The sequence below is a fragment of the Sphaeroforma arctica genome (genome assembly GCF_001186125.1).
Source record: "Sphaeroforma arctica JP610 unplaced genomic scaffold supercont1.117, whole genome shotgun sequence".
In the NCBI taxonomy this organism is placed as follows: Eukaryota; class Ichthyosporea; order Ichthyophonida; genus Sphaeroforma; species Sphaeroforma arctica.
The window spans coordinates 60,754-72,258 of NW_014040441.1; the positions used below are offsets into that span (position 1 = coordinate 60,754).

General features: G+C 42.3%; 2 protein-coding genes across 2 annotated transcripts in view; one reads left to right on the forward strand and one right to left on the reverse strand.

The window, feature by feature from the left end:
- Positions 1-2,973: 2,973 nt before the first annotated feature.
- On the reverse strand, positions 2,974-7,633 carry SARC_02572 (hypothetical protein). The gene is made up of 2 exons (XM_014303664.1): positions 6,738-7,633; positions 2,974-5,341 (listed from the first exon to the last, which is right to left on the reverse strand). The coding sequence occupies exons 1-2, from the start codon at positions 7,396-7,398 to the stop codon at positions 3,252-3,254; spliced, it is 2,751 nt and encodes a 916-aa protein (XP_014159139.1). The 5' UTR covers positions 7,399-7,633; the 3' UTR covers positions 2,974-3,251.
- Positions 7,634-9,746: 2,113 nt separating this feature from the next.
- Positions 9,747-11,505, forward strand: part of SARC_02573 (hypothetical protein) — a gene marked incomplete at both ends in the record, with an annotated part of 4,229 nt that continues 2,470 nt past the window's right edge. The window contains 2 exons of the mRNA XM_014303665.1: positions 9,747-9,818; positions 11,055-11,122. Coding sequence (XP_014159140.1) covers positions 9,747-9,818; positions 11,055-11,122 — 140 coding nt within the window. The remainder of the gene's footprint in view (positions 9,819-11,054; positions 11,123-11,505) is intronic.

Here is an 11,505-nt window from a genome sequence, read left to right on the forward strand (position 1 = left end):
ACAGTTGTATCTTCTACGGTTAATCTTATACGCCAAGCTGCGGGGAAAACGTACTACCGCTGTACTCTTCGTATGCATCAAAATTAGCGATGCTACTCGTCTGAACAGATACGTGACATACTTAGTGTGAAGATTGCATGAAAAAACAGAAGAACATCGTCGGGAAAATCTGTCGCCACCGCAAAAGATACCGAGAGGTTCGCCTTCACGATCATACTTGCGTACTGATGACACGAGCTAACACGAGCTAACTCACATGCTCCACCAGCATCGATCCTATGAGCAGAACCTTCCTCCGGGACCAGAACTAACAAACGGATGTCCTATATAACAGCAACCTGTAACTGCCAACACGAGCGTGCACAACACACTGGTGGGGCTGATACACAACGTCCATCTGCCACGAACACGTCGACTGGTGCGCCACAGGAGGCGTCAGGAAATAGCTTCTGCACTCGCATTAACTCAATAAGCGGTGGTCAGAAGCCATAGCAAGCACAAGCAGAGACGGGAGAGAATGATTTTATACATATTCAAGACTTAGTCGATGAGTCGTATGTGCATAAAAAAAGATGAGTCAATAAAAGGCGAACAAGCACCAGTCGGCTGAGAAGCAGAAACAAATTCGGAGTGAAGTGCAGTGGTGTCTGACGTGAACATGTGGATGTCATTTGGTCGTACGGCAACAAGAATAATTGCAGAAAGTCATGTATGTTACTTTTCATGACAACAGCCATGATACGAGCACCCTCATTAACACGGAACGAATCGTTCAGTCATCATTCAGGCATCCGCAGATACCACAAGGCACACTCATTCGTTACACCACCAGCTAAGGAGATATGTATTTATTTGGCGGACAAAGCCGTCCGGACTCCGCGCTTGGGTAAAACATACTCAGAAAAGGTTCAATACGGCACAGCCAATACTGAGGGTTGTGCGTTCGAGCCTATAAACTTACCGAATATCATTGATACAATAATACTGGGTAAGGATATTATGGGAGAACTGAGATTGAAGGTCTTACCGGATTAAGCACCATAATTCCCGGAGATTAATCGTAATTTGGAATGGCTTCATACCTGTTGGAGCAAGATGATATACGACACCGTTTATTCTACAACATTAGATTTATTGGCGACGTACCATCGCTTACCGGTACATTTAGACTCTCAGCACATGTTCTCGTCTACATGGGACAGTCAGCAATATTCGTTTACTTCGGACAAAACTGGGACCAAATGCTTCTGATCACGAATAAATTATGTCGTACGCGCTTAGGCAATGACACTATGAAGAAGGGATTTAATCCTTGTAAATGAGTATTACCGCTCGTTACCCATGGGATCATATACAGATGGATCTCATTCCTATGGCGGTCACATCCACTATAGGAAACAAGTTTATTCTACATGTATTTTAGATGTGGCGTCGGGGTATTCTAATTTTTGAGCAATACCTGCAAAGGATGTAAAGACCGTGGCGACAGAATTAGTATCGGTGTTTGGTGAGCATGCTTTTCCTCGTAAGATTTAGAGTGACTAGGGTACCAAATTGGTGAATAATACCGTGAATCTATTGCGCGGGCACTCGGAAATATACAGAAGATATCTCAGCCACACCGCCCTTAGACCTTCGATGTTGCAGAGCGACGGCACAAGGAAATTCACAAATGTGTGCGCGCATTATGTGTTGGCAGCCTGGAATTGTGGGATGAGCGTCTACCGTTCTCTATACTTGACCAGAACCTCAGAAAATCACGGCGTCACAGGTTTGCACTATTCAGTGTTTATTTCGGTCGCCGCCATGTCCCATTTGCAAACTTGACTGATGACTTTCCTGGTCATCTTCCTACAGCGGATGATGCATGGCTAACGCGGTTGGATGAACTGAAAAAGATTATCCTGCCAAAACTTCATTAGAAGACAATCAAGTGTACTGATGCCATGGCGGAGGCAGGCGGAGGCTACGGATCAGATGCGCAAGTTTGATTTGGTTGATTTTAAGACACAAATAGACGTCGTCTTTGTTTTTATGTTCGTATGAAGCAAATAGCAATAAACGTCTGAGCTTACTCAGGGTTGTCAAGTTGACATGTTTACTTGATGTCATTTATTTATAGGTGAATATATTTGTATTGGGGTCGTGGAGGATTATTTCCCTCCCCCCCGCCCCCGCTCCAGAAATTAATTCTCTATAGTGGTGACTAAATAAAGGTAGAAATACTAAATATGAGAAGCCACGGATTTAGCGTCACAGAATGGGAGGCAGGATTTTTCTTCTTCCAGAACGTAATTTTAATAGTAGAAATCATTCCGGTTGTTTAATAGTCTCTTGCCCAAGGCGATTTTAAAAAACAATACAGATATACATACCATGACTTTAGCGATAGAAGTGAAAATTTAAAATATGACTGGTCGGACTAATATCCGAAGGACGTTAGTATATATTCCTCATTGAGACACATGCGTCATGCCTGCTTGTTTTTCATTCACAACTGTAAAGGTGCTCGGGTTCTAGTCTCGAATACCTGGTTTATTTACAGGCTTTAAGTTGGTCGCTAATTCACTGAAGTGAAGTGGGTTGTGACTGCCTTTTGTAAGCCGTGAGCGAGTTTATGTGTAACGATGTTTCGGTGGTTGGTCTAGTTAGGGTGGCATTCCGTCGGTTGAGTTATGACGGCTTCCAGGGTCCGCTGAACCCTGTCACAAAATACTAGCAGTTCGGTATCACCAGGCATTACACAATATATTCATAAATAATTGCAGGTAAATACTACACAATATATTCACCAAAAATTGCTGATAGAAAATTCGGCAGTTTTAGAAGCACTGATTGACAAGACCGTCTCAATCTTATCACGACTGTGCAATCTATGGCCATGCAGCCCTTTCCAAGATTAAAAGGCCTATAACTTTAAAATCGCGACTTAATATTGTGAACACGTTAGCCTTTGTATTACTCAAAAGTATAGTCCAGAATCTCGTTTAATTTCAATCGCTCTATTACTAATAAATACTTTCACTTCAAACCCAAACACCGGACTAGGTGCATTCCAGTGGTGCAGATCACCCTCTTCCCAAGCTGCATAAGTGCATAACTCTTTTGAACGCTCACCACAGCTCACGTTCGAGCACACCCATATTTGAGGACCTGTGCTCGTTTTTGTCGCTCTGCCTGAGTCTATAGTAGCACATATGCACGCACAAAGAGTATATATAGATATCGGCGTTCATACGCCCATATCCAGTTTACAGTTCAGTCACCAAGGACAAGTCGTACACGTCTATGGGAACCTCTCTGCTGTCCACAACTCGCGCACAAACCTCCACTGCCACCCAAGACACAAGCAAGCTCTGCACCTTGTACTCTTCCGACCGCATGCCATCGCTATAGTCCTCCTCCAACATAACCCCCTTCCTACCTCCGGCTACTGTCTGCTTGCCCGTTCGGCGATCCATACGGTGTCTGCCTATGTTGAGCATACGCCCACTTCGGGCCATGCGCACTACAATCTGCACACTCTCAGCCCCAGAGGAAAGAGTAACAGCAACGTAGCTACACGCTATAGGTTGTACGAGGTCGATGGTGATGTTGTGGCACGTCTGGTCCATAAACGGGATGAAGTATGTCTTGCGCTGGCCGTCTACTAAGTTTCTAATGTTATACTCCGCGCGATCCTGGAAGGATGTTCGTGCCAAGTGTGCGTCCAGCCCCACACTGGGATCATACGTAGGTGGATGTATCTTTGAGTACCGTGAAGCATCCGTGCGAACAATCCCTTGGTAGTCCTTATGGTGGATCGTACACCCGGTAAACAAGCTTGGTTCGCGCAACAGCGCGGTAGGCGCGTGTGCTTGAGTGTCGATTAGGTCAAGAGCGCTGCGGCTGTGCAGGTGTTTGTGCGTGAGTGAGTGTGTGCGCAGCTGCTCTTCACCGCTGATTGTGTGGTACCAACTGGGAGTGCTAAAGTCGTACGGCAGGAACAGATGTCGCACGCTCGCGTAGTGGGACTCTGTCAGCACGGCATACAGCTTATCAACGCTGTATTTGATCTTCACCTGGTTCCACTTGCTGCCCCTATCCTGCAACTGGTCGTATACCTCATCGATGTTGTCGCCAGAGGCGCTTGCCAGCTTGCTAATCTTGCCCTCCAGCACATCCTGCGGCACGTTGGCCCATACACTAAAGTAGAAGTCCGCCATCGTCCGGTCCGTCGAACTAATTCCCGAGGCCAGCAACTGCAGTACAAACCGTTGCACTATCTCGCGGGACACGCACGACCCCATGTTCACACCCGAGAACTGGGCGTGTAGTCCAACACCCTCCGAGATATCGTTGAACTTCCATGTGTTAGCCGCACGCACACCTTCAGCGGTGGTCAAGCTGTGCATGCGGTGAGGTTCCTGGTTGGCCAGATTGAACAGAGGCTCAGAGTCTTCTACGACATACCCCCCGTCTTGGAAGTAGCACAGGGCGGAGGTGGAGGCTAAGCAGGCCGCATACCGACCCAGAGACAGCACGCTCATGCCCCGTTCTACGTTGTACACGCGTATGCACGGGACAAACGGCCCCTTTTCCATGTTGTTGGGGTGCTTGCCCTGGCTGCCCTTGACCAGGTTGATATATTCCGTGTATACACTCTGCGCCGTTATGGGCACGTCGGGGTTGTTGTTCCAGATGACAAACTCGCGTACATAGGCACTGTCCATAAAGGTCTGCAGAATAGTCCGTATATCCCTTGCTTCTTGATTGGACATTAATAGCACCACGGCCACATTTCGTTGCATCGGTATATGCTTTGCGCTCGCACAAGAAAGCGAGCGCTGTATATTCTGGGGCTTGTACGCCTGCTTCAGCACAGCTCCGATGGGTGTTCGTACCGTATCGAACGGCACAGTCACGTTGGGTCTGATACGTATCCTATCCGTCAAGCACTGTAGCGTAGCCTCGTGTTCCAAGTTGTACTGCGTGCGAGTTTGCGTGTCGAGTTTGAAGCCAAAGCCTGAGCTCATGGCCAGGTCGCAGTATGTAGTGCCAGCCGCCCATTCCTGGTAGTTGACCTGGTTCATGCGCACTGAGAACATTAGTTCCTCAGCCACTAAGGTCACGCTATCGGAGAACTGCGGAACTAGTACACCCACCAACTGGTCGCCCGTGCAGTCAGCACAGGATGAGTCAAAGTAGTTGTCGAACTCGTAGAGTATACGCTCCATGAGTGTGTGCCGGCTGTCCCAGTCCAGTAGCACACGGGCGGAGGCGGTGAGGTGGGCGTTATTCGGGAAGTGGTGCACGCCACCTATGGTCTTTAGCCCAGGCAGATAGTGGATGTCAAAGCAGCCTACATGTGGGTATATGTATGTGGTTATAAGTCAGTAGGAGCGAGAGTGAGAGTGACGGGCTGCCTAATTAAGCCCACACTTGAATGGCGACAGCTAGGTAAAATCGTATGCGTCGGTGTGGGTATTCGTGTATATATGAGGGGGCGGAGTACAGACAAACATTCATTGCATATCGGGAGTGTGAGCAGCTGCGTGACAATACGACCAGACAGCATGCAGAGCTGACCAAGTGTGATCAGACACCTATATATATATATATATATATATGTATTATAAACATTTTTACAAGCATATACACTTACGTATATACGTATATATCTATACATATACATATGGTTTTGAGGGGCACCTAGTCAACACAAATAATGAAATGATTGGTCTTGTTGCATCTGGAAAAAATCCATGTATGCATGCAATAATGTATTCATGTATTAAAACATAAATACATAGATGCATATATATATTAATACATATATCCATCAATAGATGTATCAATATATATATATTCATAAATATGTAATAAACAATATATATATATATATACACACACACATATATATATACATATATATAAATATATATTATGCATATACACAACATTATGTACATACACACACATATAGATTTATATGACTATATATATAGACTATATATATATATATATATATACGTTTGTACAAATGTGATGTATGTATTCATTTTGTATATATGTATACATATTATTCATATTCAAATAAATATATATATCCATTCATATAAAATAACTATATATATGTGCACACACACACACACACACATATATATATACATATACACACACATACACACACACACACATATATATACACATATACATATTTCTATAAATATAATTAGAAGTATAAATACATATATATTTAAATACATATACCAATAGATAAATAAAAGTATATGTATTATATATATATATATGTATACGTGTGTGTGCTTATTTATATTTTAATATATATATACATATTCATAAATACGTACGTACATAACTAAATACATAGACATAGATATACATATCTATGTATACAAATACATAGACATAGATATACATATCTATGTATACAAATACATATACATATACATATATATATGTATACATTTCTATTATATATACATTTCTATATATATATATACACACTATATAATATATATATATATATATATATATATATATATATATATGTATACATTTCTATTATATGTATATATATACGTGTACACACATACACACACAAACACACACACACACACACACAAACACACACATATATATATATTGTTATATATATGTAGATTAAAATATAGCGTATGCCATTTGAAATAATGTAGTACGTGTAATACGCGCCTGGAATCAATCAAACGTACCTGGGGAGTCCTCTACACATCTCTCCGCTCCCACCACATTCCTGGACGTGCTGATAGATCTGGAAGTAGGTAGCATCAAGTAGTCTAGACTGGTATAGCTGCCACCGTATTTATACAGCAATACAGCTCTTAAAAACGAGACTTCGTGCATAGCGTAGTTGCTTGATCGCTTGCGAGTCCTCACGTCAAAGTACATCTCTGCATACTTTGACCCTCTCATATTCTCCGTCAAAGTAGGCAGGTCATACCGTTCTATACGCACGAAGAAACCAGCCTCTACGAACAGGTCAAAGAAATCCAAAGGCAGCTCATTCGCGTATATAAACACCTGCGCACATGGATCGTATCTAAATAGACTCTCTAGCGCGATTGTTTTGGTCTCTTGCCACTCCTCTGCACCAACAGGCCATACGACAAAAAACTTTCTACACGGGGGGACATTTGTGCTGTGTTCAAACTCATCTGAGCCATAGTAAGCGTTGCCATAGTTTCCAGCAGGTTCTATGGACAGCCTCGGCCTTCGCCTGTGATTAATGTATAGTGTGTCAGATTCAACGTCTATGACTATGGGTTTAGGGCTATATATATTAGGCCATAAGCTTAGAAGGATCAATACTAAACACGCGAGCACTACGTGCCTCCGCCTGCGTAAAAACCGCATATTGTTTTCTTGTATACTTATGCATATGCATATATATATGTGTATATATATATGTATATATTCCTATAGACATAAATATACATTAGCTGTTATGTATGTGTCAAGTTTTAAGCGGTGTGCAGCTATCACTGCATAGCAGTCGCGCTATGTACTACACCACAAGCAGTATAGCAGCCTACGAAGAAAGGTGAGAACTGCGCTAGCAGCCTGTTCAAGCTGGAATTCTGCGTACCTGTAGACCAGAGTTGTGTGCGCAAGTATATAAAAGACTTGTATTTATACCACTATCTCTTTAACTTTAATTTTGTTAAAGCACTGCCAGTCTGGGGCTGTCCCCAGTCATTCCAGTATGCAACCGTGAACAACTGAACACCTTTTTTCCCGATGTCCAGTTGACCCCATTTAGTGATCGTACAGAACAGATATTACAAAATATGAGGGGTCGGAATTTTTGATTTCTGAAGGAAATTGAGATTTCGGTTGAAACACTGAAAATTATAACCAATACAGTATTATTCCAGATACCAATTCTGGATATATCATGTATTTAATTGGATCAAACTATATTAAGATGTGTTTCTATTGGACAAATCTTATCCTGTACACTAACTAGGCTCAAAATTGACATGGGTCAATCGCGGCTCAGTGGCTGGGCGAGCACCAATTCAAAGTGAGAATGGCCGGCGGCGTTCAAAAAGGCAATTCTTACTGACGCAAATGCAGAGGATAATTGACTCCATTTGACATATCTCACATGTGCTGGTCCTGGCCTTGTTGGGGCCTGAGTGGGGGACTGGGCCACTTTTGGGGGCCTGTCGGGCTTTCAGGGCTGTGGAGTGGGGGCTGTAAATCTGAAATCTGAAATCTGACACTGAATGACTGAAAGCCTTCTTCTTGTTGTGAGGCAGTGAGGGCTGATGACTGATAAGGCTGAAAGGCGAAAGTAGTGAATTCCATTTTGCTTGAAACCAGTTGGAAAATAAAAACATAAATAAATAATAAATAGAGAGGAAGAGGTGCCATAGATTCTGATTTTGATTTTTTTTTTAAAACAAAAAAATATTGTTGTCAATAGATCTATAAAAACTTACGACTGCATTTGTTATAACTGACTTTGAAAATCGCCTGTATTACGACTGCCTACTACGCCCGCCTTCCTTAGGCCTGACACCTACGTACAAACATTTATTCATAGAAGAGCGGCTTGCAGTTATTCTAGTCTGCTCGTGCCATATCTGTGTCTGCTAGGCCTCGAAATGTTTGAACAAGATTAGAGGGTTACAGTCGCAGCACCTGTATATGAACATGATGCCTTCCTCAGCTCATGCAATATACCAACACTTCATCTAGATTTGAATTTAAGCACAAGGTACAACCTTACAAGTATATTTTAATTCATAAGTGTGAGCAGGAATGTGAACAAAAAGTACAACTAGAAATGTACAAATGAGTACATAAGTATGAGTACGAGCAACTCACCCAAATCAGGTGACTCAATGATAATTATCGCACGAACAAGTAGTGAAAATACTGCAAGCATACAAGTATATACGTGTACAAAAGTGTGAACACGAACAGCAAATTTGCCACATGTATCTATCTCATAGACTTATCTTTACACGAGCGGATAGTCTGGTCTACTTAAAAACCTGTTGGTAAGAACACATATTCATACCATTCTTATTAATTCGTGTGTTTGAGGATCGTTGAATCTAGGTTGAGGGGTTGGAATCTGAAACGTCAAGTATAGACTGTAGTTATAACGCGCACTGCTGCGCTTAGCGCGTAATGAAACTTACCATGGATAGAAGTATGAGACTTCTCACTAGTACGACATACGCATGTGAAGAAAGGGAATATGCATTCTAATTGCAAGCACAGCATGCCTACGGCCTCAATACAAACTCTCAATCTGTGTGTGCATGTGTGATGTATGTGAAGTAAGAGGTTTTATAAGTACATATATTCATCATCATTCGTAAAATAGAAGTCCAAGACCCTACAAAAATACGTATTGTCCACAAGATTCTAGGGTTTTGTATCCATTATTTCATTGTGATGTAAATAAATACTTTGCAATCCGTTTTACGCACTGCTACTAGTTGTATTTACGCTAGCTACGTGCAGCAACCTACCGGCAGGCGGCAAGCGTGCTACTAAGTGTATCACACGTTAGAGAAGCAAGCACGACAACCAGCCAAAACAGAACACACCAAAAACAATACATGCATACATACATACATACGTACATACATACTTCAATAAATACATACATACATATGTACCTTGAACCTATAGAACCCCATTCGCACGAAATACATCAATAATAGAATCAACGAGCACTAACCATGTCTGGACCCAAGTTCAAAGTGGATGAGGGTGTCCTGTGCTATCACGGTCCGCACCTGTATGCTGCCAAGGTGTGTCTTATTGTGCTTGTATGCTCATCTATATATGTACATACGCTCACACATACACATACAATTATATATGTGTATATGTACACACAGGCCAGGAATGTATGTGCATATACTCCGTCATGTATGTATGTACATACATACACACAGTCGTGTATAGGTATGTGCACAGAGACGGTCATGTATATGTATGCATACGCTTTGAAGTTACACACACACTGCGATGTATATATATATACATTTATTCATGCATGTTCTACGTATGCTGAACTGTGAGATCTCATGCATGATGGTCATATGCTCGTGTACAATTGCGAACACTAACACGATCTTCCTCTTAGTATTTACTCATACCAAATAAAGCAATGAATTCCTCACGTTTGGGCAAGAGTGTCCAGGCATATGACGAGAGTATGACTTTATTTAGTACATTACCTAGGGTTGTCTACAAGTTCAACAGCCATCCATATGCTTGCTAACAATGCTTTATATCAATTTGTTGCGCTGTTTAGACTGTTATGGATGTGCACAGATATTCATAAAATAGCACTATATGTATGTGTGTACATGCAGTCGTCAAGTGGAACCATATATATTTGTGCATGCGACGCTCAGTAGGACTATGTGGTCAAACGGATATAGAAGTTAAGCAGGACTAGCTGTCTGTTTGCCAACAGACGACATGTAAGGCTATATGTATATGTGTATATGTACAAACATACGTCAATTCGGAATATATGTACAATAAGTAGGGCTGCATACATATAGGTCGCAAACATGCGTCAATCCGGAATACATGTACATTAAGTAGTTCCACATACACATGAGTCGTGCCTGGTGCCGTCTCCTTGTTCGTATTTGGGCATGTGTTATCAGATTGTTCGCCGTGTGCTTGACCTGAATTCTTGTACCATCAATAGGATGTCCCTATACGAGGCAAGTTCGTGAATGTTAGTGAATGTTTGTGAATGTTACGTGAGAAGTATAATTTATAATTCACGAAACATTGAGCCTTCCCAACCACGTGGTCGACCCTTGGACTTGTGTGATAACCTACTATTAAAAGTCTTTAACTCAGCATCGCGTCCGTTTACGCGTTAGTACGTATATATGTACGCCTACACCATACTATGTGCAACCGTCAGGGCAATGATACAACGACTTGCCATGCTCACCCACCCACTTCTCTTCCTTCTCGTTGATACTCTATATCGGTGTGTACACCTCTTTACGTACCAGTGTCTGGATGTGCAGGAGCAGGATGGCGAATGGATGTACAAAGTACACTACATCGGCTGGAATAAGACGTATGCTGATACCTGTGTGGTTGTTACACTAGTGCACATGTATATGTATATATAGGCACGTATTGTACAAGTATTACCATGCATATGAATATGAATACATGGACACACATGCATGCTACACACATACTATTCTAGATGCTCGTCCGAAGTATCACACAGTTTGCATTGGGTGTACGCAATTGCATCATGCGTGGTATGGTATCAGGTGGTACAGTGTGAGGTTCTGCAATGCTTCACTCGTCTACAGCGCAAATATGAGGCTAAAAGCCTACTATTTGCAGCTTTCGCGAGACTTGGTGTTTGCGTGTTGTGTGTTGTGTGTTGTGTGTTGTGTGTTGTGTGTTGTGTGTTGTGTGTTGTGTGTTGTGTGTTGTGTGTTGTGT

What these genes read in the sequence shown, in the direction of transcription:
- SARC_02572 (XM_014303664.1), bottom strand. Translation starts at nt 7,398, where the DNA reads ATGCGGTTTTTACGCAGGCGGAGGCACGTAGTGCTCGCGTGTTTAGTA. An exon ending in ATGTGTAGAGGACTCCCCAG is followed by an intron (nt 5,342 to 6,737) that starts GTACGTTTGATT and finishes ACCCACATGTAG; the next exon opens with GCTGCTTTGACATCCACTAT.